Source organism: Hyposmocoma kahamanoa, unplaced genomic scaffold, assembly GCF_003589595.1.
Source record: "Hyposmocoma kahamanoa isolate Upper Pololo Valley unplaced genomic scaffold, ASM358959v1 100021, whole genome shotgun sequence".
Taxonomy (NCBI): Eukaryota; Metazoa; Arthropoda; class Insecta; order Lepidoptera; family Cosmopterigidae; genus Hyposmocoma; species Hyposmocoma kahamanoa.
This window is the reverse complement of record NW_020653200.1, coordinates 15,405,012-15,429,282: the sequence shown is the minus strand read 5'-3', so window position 1 is coordinate 15,429,282 and position 24,271 is coordinate 15,405,012. Positions and strand designations below refer to the sequence as shown.

The 24,271-nt window shown below is 37.0% G+C and overlaps 2 protein-coding genes across 3 annotated transcripts; one reads left to right on the top strand and one right to left on the bottom strand.

Moving 5' to 3' along the window:
• Positions 1-12,910: 12,910 nt before the first annotated feature.
• LOC113227701 (arfaptin-2) lies at positions 12,911-17,786 on the top strand. Of its 2 annotated transcripts, none has more exons than XM_026460688.1 (7): positions 12,911-13,028; positions 13,472-13,602; positions 14,191-14,355; positions 14,439-14,607; positions 14,692-14,844; positions 16,344-16,494; positions 17,219-17,786. In XM_026460688.1, exons 1-7 carry the CDS (start codon positions 13,009-13,011, stop codon positions 17,417-17,419), a joined length of 990 nt encoding a protein of 329 aa, XP_026316473.1. In that variant the 5' UTR covers positions 12,911-13,008; the 3' UTR covers positions 17,420-17,786. The 2 variants fall into 2 exon arrangements, with proteins under 2 accessions (XP_026316473.1, XP_026316479.1); XM_026460694.1 differs by lacking the exon at positions 12,911-13,028 and adding an exon at positions 13,212-13,289 and having other exon boundaries at positions 17,219-17,785.
• A 5,332-nt stretch (positions 17,787-23,118) lies between these two features.
• LOC113227714 (DPH3 homolog) lies at positions 23,119-23,951 on the bottom strand. The gene is made up of 3 exons (XM_026460704.1): positions 23,774-23,951; positions 23,590-23,664; positions 23,119-23,423 (listed from the first exon to the last, which is right to left on the bottom strand). The coding sequence occupies exons 1-3, from the start codon at positions 23,876-23,878 to the stop codon at positions 23,355-23,357; spliced, it is 249 nt and encodes an 82-aa protein (XP_026316489.1). The 5' UTR covers positions 23,879-23,951; the 3' UTR covers positions 23,119-23,354.
• Between the last annotated feature and the right edge of the window lie 320 nt (positions 23,952-24,271).

The window sequence follows — 24,271 nt, the reverse complement described above, 5'->3', positions numbered from 1 at the left end:
CTCAAAGTGATTTTGATGAACTCATCTTAAGCATGCCAAATCGCTGTAATTGTGTGATTCGTGTTAATGGTGGAAATACAGATTATTTATTTTCTTATCTTTACAATAAAAATGAGCAAAATCATTATTTTCGCCATTTTTTTGTCATTTAATTGACGCTGTTAATTTGAGTTTTTTCCCACAATTTGCAAAAACATCAATTTTAGTTTATTTTAATTAAATATAGGGGTAAGCGGTTAAATAAAACATAAGCATTAAAGTAAGAAGTCGTCCTGGAAGACTGGATTTGGTAAATATTGCTTAAATAATTTTTATTTCAAAAATATTCACTTGATCCCCTAGACACTTTTGATGTGTGTATATGAAACATTTGTTGAAGCATGGAATTCAATCCCCCTAGAAAAATGTAGGTATGACATTGATTGTCACGTCGCGTAGTTGCAGAGCTGTTATTGAAAATAAGGGATACGCCACTAAATATTAATTATAAATATTGGTAGGCTGTGGATAGTAGCTATTTCGTAAATAAAAATACTAATTGCTAATAATTAAAAAAATGTTGTTTTTTTACACTTTTTTGTTGTTGTTTCTAATTAGTTGTCCATTATTGTTTATACCTTAAAACTGATTTAAGTGTTTGTCCGTAATGTAATATTGACACTGCACTTGTGTAGTGGGATTTATATTGTTTTTCTAATAAATAATAAATCGTTGAACCTATTGTTGTCCTATTTATTGTTTAAATTCAAAATAAAGACGATTGCGGTGAAGTTTCTTACATAATGTCAAGGACCGTTTGTAGTGTTTCTAATTATACGACCACCAATATATCTGTTTTCTTTTTCTGTATGGAAAAGCACCGTAGCATTTTATACAAAAATACATATTTTTTTTATAGAACCACAAAACATCAACGGAATCGATGAAGACGTCATGCTGTCCTCAAGAGACCCTGATGGTGAGCGACAGTTCAGGTGCGGAGATGCGTCCACTCCGGGCCCTACCTCCTTCCCCTGACTGCGCAACTATACTCAAGATCGATGACTGACAAACGCCTACGCATCGACCAAAATCCTCGTGCACTCGCCAACTACAACGACAATTGGGAGCTTTTGCTATCAGCGAAATTTAATAAAGAAATGTGCGTATATCCGTCTGCAATTTTGATAATAATAGTAAGGAAAGAATTATTATGTAATACATTATACGTATTTCCGTAGTAAGTAACTACAGTTAAGCAATTAATAATATGACTTCAGTTCATTCCATCTCATTTATTTTAAAGTCGGAATTAAGTTAAGTACATGGAGTAAGACTTCCAGGTATACGCATTCCACTTTTCAGCGATCCTTTTAATCATAAATTGTGTACTATTTGGTACTACTCAGGAAAATCATTGAATGCATCCATGTATTATGTCTTTGAATTAGATGCGTAGCGTAGCCACTTGCACTACACATCCAATTAACAGGTATCCTCGAGGAAAACAATTACGAAGTTTAAATAATGTAAGGTAAGTAGTTAATTTTTTTTTCGACAACTCAAGTTTTTTAAATTCGAAATAAAAATTAACCAATAAAATTAAGTAGCATATAATTTTATTACTTAATTATAATCAAAAAAATATATATTTTATAAAGCTAAACAAATTTTAGTTGTGTTACACCTTTGGTGTACCTACAGTTACCTATAGAAGTTGTGTAGAACTTGGTTTACCTAGTATATATAACCTAGTATTTTTAAGACACGTATTTAATAAGACACCTAGATACATAAAGAAAGTCTGCAGTACTTACTCCTGTGAACTTTTTGTAGTTGGATCAAGGAAAAATCTATATTGACAAAACGTTGAAAAGGTATTAAATATTTTTCGGAATATTTTATACTTACACTTTTTTAATATTTTTCCAATATTTAAAAAAATGTACTATTTGAAATTTTACCCACCACTAAGTACTTATTTATAATATATATTTTTAATCTATGGAGCGAGATTATACATCATTACTCATACTAAATATACCATGACATATAATCAGAGCTGGGCAAAATACCTCCTGTTTTAATTGAAATAAATTACAAATTACTTTCTTATGATATGTATTTAAGTAACTAAATACAAAATACTTTTATGAAATGTATTGAAAACATAAAACACAAAATAGGGTATTTTGACCTCATTTATTTAGAATACAAAGTATTCAAATCATTAACAAAATCCGGCCACAATTATTTTGTGGTATTGAAAAAGAATTTAAAATATATTTTTAAGTGCTAAGCATGTTTTTGTCAATTACTGAAAAATCAGGTTTTTTTTTATTATTTTTTAACACCAATTGTGAGCCGATTTCGATGATTCTTTTTTGTTGAAAAGAAAGTACTTCAGTATTGGTCCCATTTAAATTTGAAGAAAATATTCCACCTCTAAGGGTGGACCTAGGAGATGAATGCGGTTTCGCACACATTCCGGTAACCGATTTCAATAAAACATGCCAAGTAAGTAGATGTAATTCCACAAACTTTTGAGGTCGGTTTTTTTTTATAAAAAAGTTACAGTCAATTCGGGTAACTTTGAACATTTTTTGCGTTTTTCTAATAATTTCAAATTTAATTATGTTTCTTAACAATTACTTCATTAACTGAATAGTGTTCTTTTAAGCCCTTTTTTCGTTCTTATAGAAGTAATTTAGTAATTATTCAACAAAACTGTTCTAGATTTGCTCCAAAAGTCACATTCAAAGTTGCCTTGAATTTTGGGTAACTTTGAATAAGATTAGCCTTCGATATGGAAACCGTATATTTTCTAGATATTTTACAGTTTGTGTAAGATTATACGACATATTCATATTTTTTAGATCTGAATCTGTCCAAATATTCCTGACAGTGCGTTCAAAAACGACATTTGACTTGGTATTGCCATAATAAAACGAGACAAACTAATTTAGTTGAAATGAAAAACTTGTTTTTTTAGATTTTTTAATTAATGCGAATAAAAATGAAAATTTTCTGTTTAATAATAAATTCTACGCTTATTTAGCTATCAAACGATATCAAAATGAATCACCTATAACAATTATTTTAGGCAAAGTAAATACATAACAAAAATCTATTCACCCCACTCCTTGAATAAAATGTCGTTATCAATATAAATACGGCCGCCTTTTCTAGATAGCTGTTGCTCTTTTATAATATTCACAATATCGGCTTTATTAGCTTGACATGTCTCAACGTTAGAGGGCCGAGACCAACCTCCTAAAAAGCATTTTTGGAGCACTGAGACAGTAATTTCCAAAGGAGTAACTTTTAGAACTCTCCCTGGAAAGAGACTACCCTCTTCTCTAAAAACACAGTCAAACACATTCAAAGTTACCCAAATTTCTCTGTTTGGTAACGTCGTCAAAATCTAATTCGTTTTACGCGTAAATACAAAACCAAATTAAATTATTCTTTAAAAAAGCGATATATAAACCTCTACTTAAGTGTGGAAACCAAAACTTACCAGTCAATATTCAGATTTATATATTTAATTCCGATTCTAAAACTGAGCAACAAATCACACCAAACTACTTTCGCCAAGAAAAAACCGCGAAAGTTTAAAAAATACAATTTAACATTACTTTTTTCTTTCATAACTTTCGTTTAACAATTTTGTTCCGATTTACACAGTTTCAATACTAAAAATAAAAGATTGCTATACATAAAATAAATTTTTAAATCTTTTACGCACCTACGTTCAAAGTTACACCACGATTCAAAGTTACCCGAATTGACTGTACAATTATTAATTTATATTTATAATACGTAGGCTTACAATAATAACGCATAGAAACCTAGCCCGCACACGCTAAGTGAGGCAAGTTAGAGGGTTCCAAACGCGCACCCAGGAGCGCGCGGGCTGTTAGTGCTCAAGGTCATATTGCACCGCGAACAGCTCCAAAATTTTTTGCTAAAAATGACGAAATGTGCGGTAAATGGGTGTAAAAATACAACAGACAAACATAAAATAGACACTAACATCGCATTCCACAAGTAAGTAATGCGTTTCAACTCATATTTTTATGTAAATATTCACTAAAACAGAAAAATAATTTCGCGGCAACAAGATACGAAAGTGTTGCAAAGTAACGAATTTTTTTCTCCCCATTTTGCTATTCTGTTTCAAAATAATTATATTACGTAAATTTTAGTGGTGCCTGTAATTTCGATTTATTTGCGCATCTTGAACAATAATATTTACTTGAATAAACATTAAATGTTTTCGTTAACTTGTGATGAAAGTGATTGGGACACTTAATTATTTTATAATACTTTTAACGGCTCTGCGTTCATGCTTTATTGAATAATTATTTCTTTTAATTTTATTTGAATAGGAGCATATATTGCAACAAATTTACAGTATACATTTGTTTCTACTATAGTGTTGGCACCACCAGTACAACTTTGATAGCTTATTATATGTCTTTCTTTTCGTAACTCAAGCGAAATATTTTATATTGAAATATTTTATTTTCTTAAAAGGGGAGCATTCTTAAGCGATTTTTTAATCTATTTTAACAGTTATTTTCTTTAATGTTTGCTTATGGCATTTTCGGCTTTAGGTTTCGAATATGGAACTTATTTCTAAATCCAAGATGGCGGGCGCCATTTTTCGAATAATGGCAAGTTGGGTATCGTTTTCGAGATGTTTGGGAATGTTCAATACAAATATGGCACTCATTTCTAAATCCAAGATGGCAAACACGACAGTTCAAACAAAAGCAATATTCGTAATGAGCACCCCCAAATACCTCGAAAACGATACCCAACTTGCCATTATTTGAAAAATCGTGCCCGCCATCTTGCATTTACAAATAGTGCCATATTCGTAATGAGCATCCCCAAATACCTCGAAAATGATACCCATATAGCATTTTTTTGAAAACTCGTGCCCGCCATCTTGGATTTAGAAATGAGTGCCATATTCGTAATGAGCACCCCCAAGTACCTCGAAAATGATACCCATATTGCATTTTTTTGAAAACTCGTGCCCGCCATCTTGGATTTAGAAATGAGTGCCATATTCGTAATGAGCACCCCCAAGTACCTCGAAAATGATACCCATATTGCATTTATTTGAAAACTCGTGTCCGCCATCTTGGATTTAGAAATGAGTGCCATATTCGTAATGAGCATCCCCAAATACCTCGAAAAGGATACCCATATAGCATATTTTGAAAAATCGTGTCCGCCACCTTGGATTTACAAATAAGTGCTATATTCGTTTTTCTTTGACAAAACCGAGCATATCTGTAGGCACCTGATCGACATTGTCGATCGACAAAATCGAGCACATCTGTAGGCACCTGATCGACAATGTCGGGCAAACCTGTAGGCACCTTTAACTTAATGATGAGTTAAGCAAGATACAATTTCCTCACTTTTGAGGGAAATGTTATTCCATGGCATCATTATTTGTATATTTGTGTGCGTGCCGACGAGCGTAGTTACAAGTTGCTTACGCCTACATGAATTTGGTTTTTGCCTCACTTGTGACAGTTCGTTTGATATGAAACTATCATTCTATGCGTTATTATTCTAAGTACGTAGGTATGTTACAATGAATTACTAATTGATTAAAATACTGAATTGTATTTGAATTACTAGTATTTAAGCCTGCAATAATAGGTACTTGTAAAAACTGATATTTAGCAACTGACGCTCACTGACTAAAGTCTGGCCACAGATTCATATAATTAACTGAAGATCCACCAAAACGCATTGTAATGAAACCAAAATGTGTTGTTATGTCTTCATTGTACCTATAAGAGCCAAAAAGTCGTTGCCACCAAATGTCCAGTCCCATAGAACGCTATTTTGAGTCCCTTAAAAAAACTAAATTCTGTTTTGTTTTTACTCTTATTATAACAAACAGAGTCCAATTCACTCAAGGAGTGTGAATCCTTCTTCAGCAATAGTAGGCGTAAGAGTTTACTCGTTTATCAGCATGTCTAAGTAACTGTAGATCCTTTAAAAGTAGTTTACTCTAGTCGCAAAATTATAAATATTGATAGGATAGGTAAATGTTAATGCACGCCTTTGTATCTATTAAGTAATAGTAAAAAAGTTACCAGTTTCGTACTGATATCGTTATTAAAGCTATACCAATTTAATTGTATAATAAGTATGTGCAAATATGCGTATAAATATAATGCGTAGGTATTATTGGGTATTATTAAAGTGTAAGTTAATATACGTATGGTTAATTCAGTTTGATTGGAAATCAGATTAAATTGGAGAGGAAGATATCTAAACTGCAGTGGAAATATAGTACCTAGATAAGTATAATATTTCTGTATACATTGTCTACAATACAATCTCTAGATTCTACTACTACTTCTTTAGATTATTTTTCTTTCCTTTATTCCAACTTCTAGAAGTTGAAATAAAGGAAAGATTATCTAGGTAACCAAGTACTACAGGTACATACAACAACTTTTGTCGAAACGCACATAAAAAATATGAATACAGAAATTATTGCATTACCATCATTACTATAAAACAATGAAAATGATTTATTTTCTTAGTATCAATTCGATATTAAATAAAATATGTGACTAAAATGTTTGATTGTTTCTTTTAACCAATTCAGGGTCGTATTCTAGAACTCTTCTCAATGCTCAAGTCAGGATTTGAGTATGGTTTAAAACACTCGAAATCATACTTAAGTCCCTTTTTTTTTCGACGGGGGGAAATCTTTATGGATACCCCTGAGCCCAGGGAGACTCAGGGGTTATGTGGGGACTCTCCCTCCAGACTGGAGGGCCTACCCCACTAAAACCCCCCCGGGTTTCCCTCTCGCCGGTTGAGTCGGCGCCGTGGGATCAGTGAACATTCACCACGACGCGGCGACGCCGCCCGGCCGCCCTAGCTTACGCCAGGGCTCCCGCGCCAACGGAGAGGCGCACTATGGAAAATGATAGAACAACGGCATATCAAAAATCGTTTTTACTTAAGTCGTTATTGACGCACTTTAATTTTTTTTTTATTGTGTTAGAGTGGTACTTTAATATAATGTAGTAATTTTGCGTGAATTGCATTTGGAATACATATTTTTAAATGTGAGAAATTGTAATTCGTAAGATTGTCTATTTCAGGTCTGTTCGCTTCAATACTTTAAAATACATTTCTTTCAAAAACTTGTGCGAATATATATAAAGTATTATGCATTTCTAAAAAGCCCATAGTATATAGATTTTAAAGCAATTATAATGTTGTGGATTGTTTGGTTATTTTTCTATAAAAAAAAATACAAAATGTGAGGAAAAAAAAGGTACGTATTTGAAATTCATCGAGACTTTTGACAGTTACCGATGTCTCCTGGTGCTTTACATTTGGTGCTGTTTTATAGCTCAGATATTCATAAATAACATTTATAAAAATCAGCTGCGAATACGTGCGGTTTTAGAAGTTATCGCGAAAACTACGATATAAGTCAAGAAACGGAAATCGCTATCTATTGTGGTTTCTTATGTTGTACTATTGAAATGATTAGTTTGCGGTATATTTCAATAAATTATAGATATTTATTGATAACAAGGCGTTTTGTCTACATTTTGCACTTATTTTGTGGTACTACTTTAATCAACAAAATGTAGTGTGCATTTTGTTGATTAAAGTAGTACCACAAAATAAGTGCAAAATGTAGACAAAACGCCCTGTTATCAATATGAAATTATATGAGAAGAGTGAATTAATTTAATAAAGCTATTACAAATTGATAATAAAACTAAACATAGGCGTTTGATTGTTACGTATAATCACTGAATTTCAAAATGTCAAATTCTTTCAAGTGTTCCAAGCGTGAATTATTACTCTCATACATTGAAGGAGGAAAAAAACTTGAAACCCTCCAACTCTGGCCCTCTGGCATTGGTGACCAGAGAACCCCACGCCGCGCTCTTGGCGTTGAGGTCTCCCAACACCAACACCGGCGTCGGAGCTGCCCTCCTCACCGCCCTCTCTAGGGTCTCCAGGAATGCTTGGAATTGGGCCAGGGAGCGGTTTGGAAAGAAGTACACCCCAATTAGGATGACTTCTCCCCACCTCGCCGCCACGAACCCTGACCCGCGTTCCTTCACCACTAGAGGGGGGGAGTTTCCGGCAGTCGACGCCACTATGGCCACCGTCTCCTCCCGATCCCCCGCCCAATTCCCCCGCGGGGGGACAAAGTATGGCTCCGCCACAGCAGCAACCGCACCCCCCACTCCGCCATGGCCTGGACCAATAGGTCCTGTGCCCTGGCGCAGTGGTTGAGGTTGCCCTGCAGTATAATATGGTGGCGTGCTGGCATTACTGCTCCATACTTTGTCCCTAAATAGGGGGGTCCTGAGGTCCCCGCCGGCTTGCCTTTGGTGGGAGGGGGAGTGCGTTACGTGGTCCGCTGGACGGCGAGCCGCGGTGCATACCGAGCACCGCGGGGTTGCCGTGCACCCGGAGGCCGAGTGTCCCACCTGGCCACACCTGAAGCAGAGCCCGCTCCTATCCACACTGGCCGGGCAGAGGGCTCTGGTGTGGCCAATCCCCATGCACCTGAAGCAGCGCATGGGGAGGGGCTCCATCACATGGACCCCGGCGGAGGACCACCCCACCAACATGCGGCCGGCAGCCGCCACCCGTTGGGCTGCCGTCACCAGGCAGCGGACGATGGCTGACCCCCTCCCGTTGGGGGCAAGCCTGACGGCTCCCACGCTCACGGCGGACTGGGGACATTGGCCTTTCGCGGCCACCACCGCCTGGATCTTCTCCGGGGTCACCGACTCGTCAAAACCGGTGACCCTTAGATCGGCGGTTTTGGTAGGCCGCGTTACAGTCGCCAGCCCCCCGATCACCTCCTCCAGCATAGCCGCCAGGGTGTCGGCCTTCTCGGCGCTAGTCGCCCCGGGCACCTCAACGGTTATGGTTTAACAAAGCAGTTTTCCAATGTGTGGGAAATTTACCAGTTTTTAAGTGACTTGTTTTGATAGCTGTAATGTACAAGCGTCCAGGCAGTACCTACGGTAGCGTAAGGTCTCATTGTCAATGAGACTCCTTCAGAACCATCTTATTACCCAAACATTAGAGAATACCAGCATTAGAGGATAGTTTAAAAAAAGATTTATCTCTTTAGGGGTAAAGTTGGGAAAAGTAAAGATATTACTGCTAAACCGACCCGACAAATAAGGATCATCATCAAAAAATTACTAGGCGGAATAGTGTCAATGAAAGACCTAGTAATTATATTGAGATCAATATATTATACGAGACCTGTACCCCACCTACGGTGGGGTCGGGCTCGTCCTGCGGCGCGTGGTCGGGTTCAGATTATGGGGTGTGCTCATGCTCTACGGTGGCACAGCGGTTAGTGCCATGGGGTGCTTGATGAGGAGGTTTCCCGATTTGGACCAATTTAAGAAACTAACTTCTCTAAGTTGGTTTTGGTCTGAGTATTCTGGGTATTGCTCTCAGATTTATCGTTATTCTGGTATTCATAGTACAAGACATTCGGCAGAAGTTTGGCATTTTTTCTCCTCCTAAATACTTCTCTTTGGCATAGCTTAAAAAAAAGGAATGTAACAGAGAGACCGTGGAGATACAAGAACGCTATTATAAGTATCTTACTTCCACTACCTCGGGAAGTATGCCTTACATTTTTACAATTGTGAGATCTTGTACTCGTAAAAACAAATTTTGTTCGGCACTTCTAGAGACCTAGGCATACCAATTTTAAGCCGAATCAGAGCTCCTCCTCTGATCTCATCCTCAGAGCTCATACTCAGATCTCCTTCAGCAGCTATTTTCGATGAAACAAAACGCTTATACATAGCAGCCATATTCAAAAATGGCGAAAACAAACTTTTGACCCCAAATTATGACTAAGGACTCCTAAACCGGGGATGTTTAGGAGTCCTTAATCATACCGATTTTCAGCCGGATCGAACCAAGTTTTTCGTCGGCCGCTATTTTGAATTCGCCATTTTGAATTTTTTTAACCCAGGCAATTGACCAGTGTTACCTTCTATGACATTCCTTCGAGCACCTCCTATCTATCTCGAATAGTCTCCGTGATAAACGACTTTGAATTTTGTATGGCGGCCATATTGTCTATTTGAATTTCGAACATTTTTTCATTCCGGCGTAAATTGTCCAGGGTGTACCTCATAAAAATGCACAAATATTCCCGCCATATATTATATATAGTTTTTGCAGGCCGTTGATCACTCTTTATATTTTCCACATTCAGGTCCTCTCAAATTTTTTCTTTGCTTCCAAAGCAAAAAGCAAAAGTACGTATCCACGTACAACGATATAAATTTGTTTTTGCCACCATATCGGGAAGTACGCGTTCTATTTCTATCAGTGAGTCTAAACTTGTAGCTTTATATATATATAATTGAGTCAAGCAGAAAACCCTGTAAAAACATATAAAAGATTACTGGGAAAAACATTGGATCATAGGAATTGTAAAAAAAGTATAGGCATTCGAATGTTTTACATTTATTTTAGAGTTTATGAGACTGTTATTACTATACAACTTGAAATTTGTTGTCATTATAACGAGGGCTCACACGGCACCGAGCGCGAGACTCCATCTATTCTCCGACGCAGCCACCTCTCTTGCAGCGCGGCTGCGCTGGGGGCTCCATGTGACGCCTCGGTTGCCGGCCGTATCTCCGTCAACATATCAATTAGCTATCACTGTTGAACATCGAGAAGTACAGACTAATAGTGCAGAGAATAGTGTAGTGAATACAACTAATAATGTAATTGTAGTGGAATCCTCCTGTGGTGCGGACAATGAAGATTGCCCAATATTCATTGCTTATGGGGAAATAGTTTACGAGGCTCGATTCGCCGAACAGAGAGCGCTGATTCACGTGAGAATAACCATCCATTTACTTCAAACACCGCTGGAACAGAGGCTAAGAAGACCAATATAAATATTTATAAGTAAGTGGGAAGATACCTAATAACATATGATATTACTTAGTGTAAAATATCCTAGGAAATGAAACTATTTTTCCGGATTTCAATCGCGTATATTTGTTTTTTCAAACAAAACGACGTTTTGGGCCCCGGTTGACTTAGGTGGTACATCTTCCACCAATTATGTCTAATATTTTTTCACTATAGTTACAATAGTTATTAATTATACACGCCAGAGGACTCTTCCGATCTTGTCTGTAACACCTCTCACATAAGGTAAAATGGCAGGTCTTCGCTCGACTGTTGGTGCTTTCACACGGGGCCTGCGGTATTGGCGTGGAATCTTCAACTTATTCGCATGTAGGCATTGACTTACAAATAAATGGACGACGGGTCTAATATAAAAGCCACGAAAAAAATGTCCCAAGTCAACCTATTTAAACGTAGTGACATGTAAAGGAATATGAAAAAGCTAAAACGTTGAATTGAAATTGTAATGTCATCGCAGTACTGTCTAATTTTGCTTGCTTCGCTGTCAGTCGAACAAACGAAGACTAAAGCGTGAATGACGCTCTGTATACGATTTTAATACGTCCTATAAGTTCGTACACTTTTTAGCGCGGACCCGACGTCCATATAATTGTAAGTCAATGCGTGTAGGACTTACTTTATATGCTGAAGTTCACCTAGCAGATGATTACTGTCGCTGACACCATGTGCTCTCTGAAACAAAGAGTTGCCCACGGTAGCTAACTGGCTAGGATGGTGATGGGAATTACCATTGAGATACCTATCTGTATGGGTTTTCTTTCGAAATTCAGTATGGCCTACGGTGTCATTAGGATTTCTTTTAATTAAAACATCTAAGAAAGCTAAAGTACCACAATTCTCTTGTTCCATAGTAAATTGGATCTTAGTACTAAAATAATTAAGATGGTCCAAGAAAGAAGGTATGCTATCTTTAGGTAATATTGTGAAAGTATTATCAACGTACCGTTTGAAAACTTCGGCCTAGCTGGGGCCATGGGTAAAACTAGCTCCTCGAAGTCTTCCATAAAAATATCGGCAACAACGGGAGATACCGGAGAGCCCATTGCTATACCGATTTATGATAGAGGATGCTGCGAGAGTTTGGGATCCAGTATTTCCTCTGATGAAAAATCCCAAACAGACATAAGACTGCAGTACTAATTAATGTGTTTTAGTTAATTCTAATTTCTATTATTAATTACTAATAAATTGAACTTAATAAAAATTCATTCAATAAAATAATTTGTAAAACTTAATATAGCGTAATTTGGAATGTTTTATTTGTAAAATTAAAAATAAGGTATTTAATTACTATCTATTGTAACTATAGTGAAAAAATAGGGTGGTTTGCATTAATATTAGACATAACTGGTTGAAGACTGTACCACCACAGTAAACCGTAACCATGGGACCTGTAAAGGGCCCTAAACGTCGGCGCCGGTTTGTTTGAAAAATGTAAATCCGGAAAAATAGTTTTATTTCCTATGTGTAACAATCGCGAAAACCTAAGAATTCGATATGTAAAATATCCTTTTCAGCTCGCTAGAGCAGAAAGACTTTCCACGTTTGCGTGGAAAAATTTTTTTGAAATTCTAACTTGACGATGAACTGTTGTGCAACAAACTTTTTCAATTTTGCAAACGCGCGGCTGCATCGATACAAACTCGCAATTGCATCAATACAAACACGCGATTGCATCGCTACACTTGTGATGTAATAAGCTATTTTCAGTTGCGTGTTTGCATCGCGTTTAGGAGCTAAGGTCGCAGCACCTGATTGGTCAACTCAAAGTCATGTCGCGCAACGCGATAAATTGCGGCATTATATTGCCAGAATTTGTGCAATGTGAATCCACCTTAAAGAGATAGACGATCAGCTACTGCATCGCTGCTAAAAGTCGCCGTGTGTTTCCGTTACGCAAAGCCACAAACTTATGGAATGCCTGCTGGTTTCAATACAAGCACCCGCGTCAATCAACAACTTTGTAGCTTTGCATAACAAATAACTATTTTCGTCATACCGGAAAGTAATAATTGTATGCGTTATAATTCTAATCAGTGAGTCGTAACTTGTAGGTCTAATTATAATTAAAAAGTACTCTTTGGAATAGTCTTTTTTGGTCTTTGGTAAACGTCAAAATATATAGTCAAAGTCAATGAAACTCGTTGATATAACGGAGAACCTTCTTCGCAATATCTTCATTTTCTTCAATAAATGTTAGCTTTTTCTTTCCATTGATTGTATTTGATGAAAAACCCTAAGTGTTACTTAACATTTTACCTAAAATAACTAACATTTTCCGGCGTAATGTCAAAGTGGTGCGTTACATCGTTGAACGTTAAATTATTAAACTTATTTCTCTAGAGTTTAGGTTTTGTGTTTGAAAAATCAATCTATTAACTTGTGACTGTTGTAATTTGATGACCGAAAATGATTGCAAAGTGAACTTCCGCCGTAACCGGTGAATGTTATAATTATTGATTCTGTGAATTGTTGTCAGGCAATCAGAGCGAAGTATCCACGAAATGTTAAAAGACACGCCACCTCTGCGCGAGTCAAGCGACTCTATTACCTCAGGAACTGAACCTAAATTCCCCACTTCACGTTCGATGCCTTTTCCACCTGCATATGGCGAGTATACATTCAGTACAATTTCCAGACATCGTAGCTTTGGAGTTATTCGTGTTTTACGCAACAGGCGAATATAATGAGTATAGTTGATATGCTTATCACTTGAAATTAGTTTATTAAGCAAAAGTAAAAAATATTAATGCAAATTTATTCTCAACAAAGACATTTTATAATTCATAAATTATATAGAATGTCATTGCATTACCCTAACTGAAGCTTGTAACCAATAACAAACAACGTATATACACTTCATAAAAGTTTATTGGGTAATTGCAGCAACAAAGTGACAAACAGGAAAATTAGAATGTCAATATGTTAATATAAAATAGGTCAACAAAGCAATTTTGACTCCCATAAAAGTCGCACACCTCAAAAGCTTGAATTTTACGAAATTTTGCTGGACTATCCAACTAATGTAATGGACATTGAAACATTAGTGTTATTTTATGTTGTGTGACTGAAATGTGTGAAGCTTCTCACACACTAATTTCTAGCTTTGAAACAGCTTATATTGTAAAAGTCACTTAATAAGTAAGTACTTAAAATGTTGTATCCTTTTGTCATTGTAATTATTGTTGATTTTTACAGCTCCTCCTGACGTGTCACAGAATGGTGCAGCAGGATCAAGTACCTTGCTTCGCACTGGCTCCACCAAACTGGAGACTCTGAGGAATTGGGGTGTATCTACTTACAAATGTACTAAACAGATATTATATGAAAAGCTTGGGAAAAGTTCAAGGACTGTGGACACTGGTAAGAATTATGATATTCAATTTATTTGTACCACATTTTTAACATGATAACTAGTATTTCGTATTTTAAAATTTTTCATGCAGAATTGGAGGCTCAAATAGAGATATTACGTGAAACTCAGCGCAAATACAATGGATTGCTCCGTCTGAGCTCTCAGTTAACTGCTCAGCTAGCTGCTGCAGGAGCGTCACAGAGAGCACTTGGAGAAGCATTTGCTGAACTGGCTCAAAAGTCACCTGAATTACAAAACCAGTTAGTGTTTTAAATCTTTTGGATGGTTATTAGTACTCACATCTATAGTGCAATAAATTATTATGATAACAATCTTCTTCACAGATTTCTCTACAATGCTGATACACAACGGTCTTTGACACGTAATGGAGAGACTCTTCTTGCTGCACTGCATTTTTTTAACAACTCTCTTAACACTCTTACTAACAAGACTATTGAAGATACACTACTTACTATAAGACAGTATGAGGCTGCAAGGTGAGTCATTAGGCCTTAGTTTAACATTGCTGCATTGATGGTGAGTAGTGAGAAATCTTAATCTTTTACTGGTGAGCCTACATGCGGAATATTACAGCTACATTGGGTGCACTATAAGTTTCTGGAAGTGGCCACTTACATAAACAATATTTAAAATTTAATTACAACATTTGAAATGGAACTCTTTGGCTGTAGAATACAGTCTGTTTCATCTGACTGTCACTTGTTTTTACTTTGTGGCGACATTTTAGAAATTGGTTGTCGCCATCACCATGGATTTAACTCGTGAAAATTTTCGTAGTATGATTTTCTACGACTTTTAGTGAAATTTAACAGCTCAGCGGAGCTTCACTCGGCTTCAAACTGCTTTTGGTAATGAAGCACCATGCAAGACGACTATTTACAGCTGGTTTGCAGAATTCAAACGCGGTTGTGTGAATCTCGGTGACGAATTTCGTGATAGTCGCCCGTCGACTGCTGTGAACAACAAAAATATCGACGCTGTGCGCCGTATGATCAAAACAGGCAGGCATGTCAGATACCATGAGATTCAGGCATCTTTAGGCATAGGCATGAGTCAAATACAATCAATACTACACAAACATTTGGGTGTGAAAAAGCTGTGCTCTTGGTGGATCCCACAATTGGAATGAGGCTCAAAAAACGGATCTCGTCACTTGGTGCAATGCCATGCTTACCAGATTCAACGAAGGGGCGTCAAATTTGGTGTGGGACAACGTAACAGGTGACGAAATATGGATTTATAATCACGATCCCAAAACATAGCAGCAATCGAGCGTATGGGTCTTTCGAGATGAGCCGAAACCAACCAAAGTGGCGCGCGTGCAAAGTGCCTCTAAGCGGATGATTGCTTATTTTTTTAATAAAACTGGACACGTGGCTACTGTTGCTTTGGAGAATCGTTGTACCGTGAATAATGATTGGTACACGACCATTTGTTTGCCGGAAGTTATTGACAAACTCCGTAAAAATAACCGTAAACACCGTATCATCTTGCACCACGGCAATGCCAGTTCTCACACGGCCAGACAAACAAATGAATTTTGAAGGTGAACAACGTTGACCATATGAGCCATCCCGCGTACAAGCCCGACCCTGCACCTTGTGACTTTTATTTATTTCCAAAAATTAAGAACCAGTTACGCGGTGAACGATTTTCATCACCTGAAGAGGCTGTCGAAGATTATGAAAAATATGTTTCAGAGATTGTCACGGAGGAGTGGCATAAATGTTTTCAAAATTGGTTCATTCATATGTAAAAGTGTATTACTGCTAATGGAGAATATTTTAAAAACACTAAATTAATTTCTCACCTGTTATAGTATTTTTTTCTTATACATTCCGGAAACTTATAATGCGCCTCACATAGTACTAAAATTGCATAAAATTATCTGTCCATGAACAATTTAACATGACTACTGTTACTTAGATAAAGATAGTAGTAGTAGATACTTGATTTCATACATGTATTTTTACAGGGTAGAGTATGATGCATATCGCAGTGAGTTAGAAGGTAGTGGAGGGAATCCCCCTGAAATATTGCTTGCTAACATTGAGAGACACCGCCGACATTACGAACGCTTACGTGACGACTCTGCTGTCAAACTGAAATTACTACATGAAAATAGAGTAAGTAGATTTTACAGCCACCAGTTAGCCCATAGTTTCCCAAGTCAATTAGTTAGACCATAGTTTCCCAAAGAGGTCCCTACCGCCTCCCAGTGGACGCTCCTCAGAAGCAACTGGAGGGCGGGCGTTGATGCTGTCGAGGAGGTACTACCACATTTGATTAAAAAAAACCTGAATTATCTATGGAAACTACACTACATATATATTTTTTGTTTGTTCCTTCAAATTTTTTGTGTTAAGTTAATATAAAAATAAGTCTTTTAATAATTTTTTGTGGTGGTGGGCCTTGAAATTTTTTTGTCTTACCCAAAAGTGGGCGGTGAGCTAAAAAGTTTGGGAACATATGAGCTAGACATTCATATGAAACTCTGAAACATTGGTTTCTTGCTAGTGCTGCAGTAGCGGACTTTCAATGTGATTTGGGTACTAATGAAGAGTGAGCAAGACTAAAGGAAATGAACTTACATGAACGAAACAGAGCAAACAATGACAATAACTAAGAAATAGGTGCCAAAAACAAATACATTTAAATTTCATTTCAATCTAAAACTACACTGCTAAAAAGATTATATAAAATATATGTACAAAAAGATTAGTAAAGACTGTTGCGATTTGCTACAGCTATTTTTTATATAAATTTTGGGTTAGCATAGTTTCACATACTTTGTCAGAAAGTGCATCAGGGTTTTTTACAGCAGGACTTGTTTATTTTTTCTGTTAACAGGTGAAAGTAATGAACAAACAATTACTCCTCTTCCACAATGCCGTCTCAGCGTACTTTAGTGGAAACAATGTGGCTCTGGAGGCCGCGGTACGTCACTTCAATATACTTACGCCTAGTCTGTCGCCACCACCTTCCTTAGTGGCATCTCCGACAACACCACTTCAGCCTGCAGCTCCAAATGTTCCACCCAGAACCGTGTAGAAGAGCCTAAATGAGAGTAATATGTCTAGAGGGTTAGATCTTGGTCACAGGATTTATATGCAGGAAGACTTATTGCAAGGCATGCTGCCAGAATGACAGAGTATGTGATATAAAATGTAATTTTATAATAAAAATAACATGTTAGGAGGTGCACATAGACAACAGTGCCATTCTCAGTACAATAAACTTGTGATTGCAAAGCTGTGTATGGCCATGCCATAACAACAATAGTTTCACTATTGGTGTGCTGTTCTAGTGATCAAGACCTAATTATTGTTAATACACAGTGTTTCAAGCCAAGCAATATTGATAGCCTTAAATCAAACTGTAGCGTGACCAATTTGACATCGAAACACGTTTTATGTTACAAATATTATTAAAAAATGAAAAAATAACTTTTAGAAAAACCTTTAGAGACATTAGACAAAAGAGATTTGGCTTTATAAAGTATTTTTTTTTAGATAAGTATAGTAATAAGGCCTGAACACTAGCAATGAAGGATAAACTATTTACCTGTGATGCACATCATTAAAAATTATTTATGGATGTAATGGATATAAAATATTATTTTTTATGTTAAATGCTAGTTGCGATTTATGCTTAGCGAATTACATTGCACACCAAAATGTAACTGTACTGGTATGATTGGGTGTGATTGATTATATTGAAATTTTTAATAAACGTTTGCTTTGCGTGGGACATTTCTTACAATGGGCAACTTGTTGCTTTAACACGTCCAGTAGCATGTACCTGGCCTTGTATAAACTATTAAAAAAATCGTATTACTAAAACACTATTAAGTACATGTTTACCAAGTACCAGTTTGTAATTAACTTTTATATTAGATATAGTTTTTTTACTATTACACAATATTATTAGAAAATTATTATGCATTTCTAGGTAAATTGTACCTACACAAAATTGTTATACATATAAATTGCTTCATTACGGCTAATGTAGTATGTAGTAGATGTAAACTTTTAAGATAAAAAGGTGTTAGTTTGTATAATCTAGATTTCATTTGATAGCTCAAATTAGTCCTTCCAAATGATATCACTGCTACATGGGCTAATTCAATCTACATACATATACTAAGTAACAATCATAATCAAGATCTCTGTTAAATTGTAACAAACAATAGGAATAGTAATTATAAGAATATAAAATTACTTTATTAACGGTTTTAATAGGTTTAATTTTTTTTATTGATATAGTTTTGATGTAAGCGGGCTTGCTATATATATTGAATGTCCAAGATCCCATTATTCCATTGAAATTAGATCAGTGAGGAATCTGAGATTATCCACCTCCACATTCCTCTAATTTACTAATACTACTAATGTGAACACTGTAGCACTACAATTACTTTGTTATATTATGATCAAATAAGCAATTAACAGCTGCCACAATATTTTTTGTAGGAAAACAATGGGATAAGTTGGATGAGACTAAATTTATCAATGAATAGTTAATGGAATTCCACTTTCATATAGAAGCCAATACTATATTAATTAAATAATAATACGTGTACCGAAAGTGCATTACGCATATATCATCATTACATATCGCGCGTTTCATAATATCCTGTGTACATATATGAGAGCGCACGTAATGGTGTAATAATTCAGTGACGTAGGAAACGAAACTATATTTCAAAGAAAACAACATTTTGGGCCCCTTACACACATCATGGTCACGGTAAGGTGCCATGCGACCCATAAAGGGCCCGAAACGTCGGCTTGTTTGTAAAAAACAAATATACGTGATTGAAATCCGGAAAAATAGTTTCATTTCCTATGTATACCTAACAATCGCGAAAACCTAAGAACTCTGATATGAATTCAGTGACGGTTTTGTTTTATAATAGGTGCATAAATAGCCTCTCCTTTATAAATTATACGATGTCTAGTCGTTCCTCGAAAATCTTATTTATTTTCTCTTTGCTATAAATTAAGCACGGACTTTTAACAGATCTGTATTACTACAATATTCTTACTGTTTTCTTAGACATGACCTTTATTCTTTAAATTTCAATCCTGTAATATCGTGTATAGTTAGTTAGGTTCTCGGAATCTAATAAAATTAGTATAATGAAGTACATGTAGGTACTGTAATGAAAAACAAACTGTTTGTCATCAGATTCTAGTTGACGAACAAAGGTATTAGTGTGATGTTTTAGAAAGAGATAACTGTGTACTCTTAGCTAGCCAGTTTGTTATATCAATAAGGTATTAATAGTGACTTTTATATATTCAACTAATGATGTCGATTCTGTTGCGCAAATTATTACGTCTGAATACCTGTGAATTATACCTCACCAGCCGCCGCAGATCCGGGTCCAGAATAATCTAACGTAGGCTTTATTAATTTACGTAAAGGTTATTCAGTGAAAATATTGTTACGTGAAATGTCAATGGCCTGGTTTGCATAAAGTGTCTAACAAAATCGACATCTGTATGATAATTGATAACATAATTTTTTAATATTATTTCAACTTCTAGTTATAAGATATTTAATCTGGTTTAAAATATAGATGAGATGACATTGTATTTTATGGTATTTATTTATATTAATAGTGTAGAGAGAACAGTGTAGATGTAATTACTTGCACCTTTGTTCTGCGTGTTGGATGGATATTTAATTGATCACTCCCAATTTGAAGGCTAGATCTGTCTATACCTTCACTGATTCTGAAATCAATATTTCAACTCGAGAAATATTACTCATCACTTCAAATAATACACATCAAATAAAAACTTGCAAAAATCCTTTAAACATAGTTAAGGAGATGGGGCATAGAGTTTTTTAGTGACACAAATATGAACACAGAGAATATGGGCATTTATTAGTGTCACTAAAACGAAACCATACTAATACAAGTGACTTATGTGACAAGTGGGCCACGCTATCAATTTGGCATTGTGGTGACTACCAAGAGTTCCTTAAACTTCAGATGTAAGAGCATCTTCCTTATAGATCAAATGTTATTTTGTTCCCTTTCGGATCCACTCTTGGTTCCGCTAGTGGGTCCAGTAGGATTTTGATAGTACTCATATCCCCACTACATAACATGGGCAGGACTATTATGATTGTACATACACCTCGCAACGAGGACTGGAACAATGCCGCCAACATTATTAGACCTCGAAAAGTGGCTTGGGCTATTAGCTGGTTTAAATTGTACAAATCCCCAAGTGAGGACAGTAGTACTCCCACCTTACTGCAGCAGAGTATAAGTGTACTCTTGCCGTACCTGGTCAAAACATATAGAGCCAGTCTTGCTTGGGGACACATATCAATACAATGGACAACGTGCAAAGTTGTATTTATACCAAAGGTAGGCAGAAAGGACTACTCTCTTGCAAAGTCCTTTAGACCCATCTGCCTAACCTCATTCTTGCTCAAAGCAATGGAGAAGGTACTTGACAATCACATTAGGGCTTCGTCCTTAATATATAGACCTATCCATCACACTCAACGCGCCTATCAAAGTGAAAAATCCACAGAGACAGCTCTGCTCCACCTTGTGGACAGGGCTGAAAAAGCGTTTGAGGACAAACAAATAGCACTATGTGCCTTTCTAGACATAGAGGGTGCTTTTGACAATACCCCCATTCGTACTCTGGTAAAGGGACTAAGCTGCTCAGGTGTAGACACTTCTACTACGAGATGGGTGTAAAATATGCTCTTAAGCCGCAGAGCCAGTATCTCGTTACACGAGGACCGGCTTGTGGCCTCCACAGTATGGGGTTACCCGCAAGGTGGAGTAATTTCTCCTCTCCTTTGGACTCTTGTTGTCGATCAGCTCCTGTATAGGTTGGCTGAACTGAACATTGACGCCCAGGGATATGCGGATGACGTATCACAGTTCCAGTGCACTGCCAAAGTACCATATCATCACTTATGCAAGGAGCTCTTGACACCATTTTCGCGTGGTGTCAAGATAACGAATTATCTATGAATGCCGACAAGACAACTATTGTTCCTTTCACAAGAAAGCGGAAACTAGGCAAGCTAGTGGAACCGATTGATGGCAAGGCTGTGAGTTTTTCAGCAGAAGTTAAATATTAAGGGGTAGCCCTAGATCAAACCCCAAGATGGAACTGTCATATAGCTAACACGGTCAACAAGGCCAAGATGGCCTTAGGTATCTGTAGTCGTATGGTAGGACAGCGTTGGGTTCTTAAACCAAAGATGGCTCTCTAGTTATACAAGGCAATTGTGAGGCCCATAGTAACATATGCATCTGTTGTTTGGAGTGGCAAAGTCAGTCAAACAACCATTATTGTCACATTGGGCAGTCTACAGCGCGTCGCGTGCCTGCTAACAACGGGAGTCATGTCCACTAGACCTGGGGCGGCTCTAAATGCATTGCTGAATCTGACTCCCCTGCATGTATTCATACAGGAGGCCGGTAACAGCATGTATAGGCTCTCCACCAGGTTAAGGACTAGATGGCTCTCCCAGACATTGAGATCGGCCCAGGACTCAAATCTGGAACATCCTGTTCTGGGAGTGACTTCTGATGTCATGCTTTCCAAGCAAAACTTAAGAAACTCTACCAGGTAGAATTTCCAACCAGGGAAGACTGGGAAACTTACAGTCTCACCTGGAAGGATGGTAGCCTTCTTTGGTATACCGATGAGTCCAAGATGGGACCCAACGTAGGCTGTAGTATACACGGCGGCGGCGTGAGACCCAGACTCGCTCCTCTATCTTTCAGGCCGAAATATACGCCATAATTGCTTGTGCGGATCTAAACCTGAAGTGAGGCTACATTAACAATTATATGTCTATGAACTCAGATAGTCAAGACGCGCTGTATGCACTAACCTCAGTAACCCAAACTTCGAGGATTGTAGAGAACTGCATAACTATACTGAATACTCTCGGGGAAAGGAATAATGTAGTCCTGCGTTGGGTTCCTGGTCACTCTGACATCGAGGGTAATGAAGCAGCGGATGAACTGGCAAAGGCTGGTGCTAGGGAGGCCTTCATTGGTCTTGAGCCCTTTATAGGAATAGCACACAGCCTGGCAAAGCTCACTTTGCTGAACGAGAGCTCCCATGTTTCCCAAGACGTGTGGCTGCAGACTAAGGATCTTGAGCATTCTAAAGCCCTGATAGCTGCCTTCAGTGCCAAACACTATAGAGAAGCTCTGTCACTGGACAGGAATGGCATCAGGATGCTGACTAGAACATTAACAGGCTTTGTGGCTTGAATAAGTACGTGTCAAATATTGGACAGAGAGAAAACAGAGAATGTAGACTCTGCCAAGAGGCGGATGAAACTCCCTGTGCTTCTCCTCACCCAGTGCTGCCCGGGCGTGGGCGTGAGAAGTTCCATACGGGTAGGCACAGGCCACACCACACCCAGAGGACAAAGACTGTCGGAGCCAGGAAAGTCCTTCAGTTCCTTAATGCTGTTGGTCTTGGCTCCGAGCTGTGATTAGTGGTGATCACAATAGATCATTTATGGTCGAAGTGATGAGGGGCCCCATAGGCCCCAAATGAAGCCACCCTAATTATAATAATAATAATAATTATGATTGTTCTGCTTAACATTAAAGTGGTTAATTAATTGTCAATAATAATTGTAATTACTTTTGCAATACATGACATGTTTGTTAATTTAGAATTTTTAAACCAATCAATAAATATGGAAAATTTAAAATTTTGTCTAATCTAAATATAGGATAAAAAACTATAATATGGACTTCACAAAAACTTATTTTTTAATTATTATAATAGCAACACGTTATAAATAATCACAAAATAATGAGTATCACACACTGTAATCACAAGACAAAGTCGTCTGAGCACTTTTCAAGGCTAAGCCCTACCTTTTGTCCTTCAGTTCTTTAGTCTTCTTTCCTCTTAGTTCTCAAACTTACTGATCATAGTTAATCACTTCTACTAAACTAATTTTCAGTATCTTAAATTTTTAATGTCTCTTTGTCACCACCTTCTTTTTTTATTTCTTCGGCCTCTGCCTTGAACTTTTCCTGAAAATTTACAAGTTCTGGATAGACAAGAAAACAAATACATAGTGAAATAGAAATACATTGTATAAAAATAGGCGCCTTGACGTCGAGTTGCGGACACCAGCCAGCAGTTACCCGAAGTACCAAGTGTAGTGGGTAAATGTATAATAAATAATATATTTATTACCAAATCGTAGATAACTTTGACTACGAGGGAACAGCTGGGACAAGTCGCCAATTCTTCGCCGTCAATTAATTCTGCCTGGAAACAAAACATTATAATTGATCTAAACAGTCTGTGCCTGTCTAACTAAAGTATTTTATTCTATATTACAAATAATATGATTTGTGAACCAAAATATAATTCTAACCTTACTTATTTCAAATCGATCTCCACAAGGACAAGGATAATAGTACGTTTCTTCATCGTCGTCATATTCGAAGTCTTCGATTTCTATTTCGTCGAATACAGTCATTCTGAATTACTAAATTAAACAAGTTATCATAGAATAGTAAAAAACGATAGCCTGCCACAGTGTTGCCAGACTTTTGTGAAGTTAATTCGCCAATGTAGCCAATATTATGTCGCCCAAGCCATAAAATCCCTAAAAATCAAGAAAAACAATTTTACAATTCTGTTTGTTGTCGGACATTGGGGAATTGGAAAAATAAGACTATTCATATTCCTCAATGTTCGGCAACAATTCCTCATACGTCGAAATACTTAAAACCCCCCAAATGAGTCCATTCCCCACAAAAAATTTGTAATTCCCCAGAGATTTTATTAAGTAGCCTAAAATCGCCTTTTCCTATTTCAAACAGCCTAAATATCGCCGAGTCGCCGACGACTTTTTTAGTCGCCGCGCGAC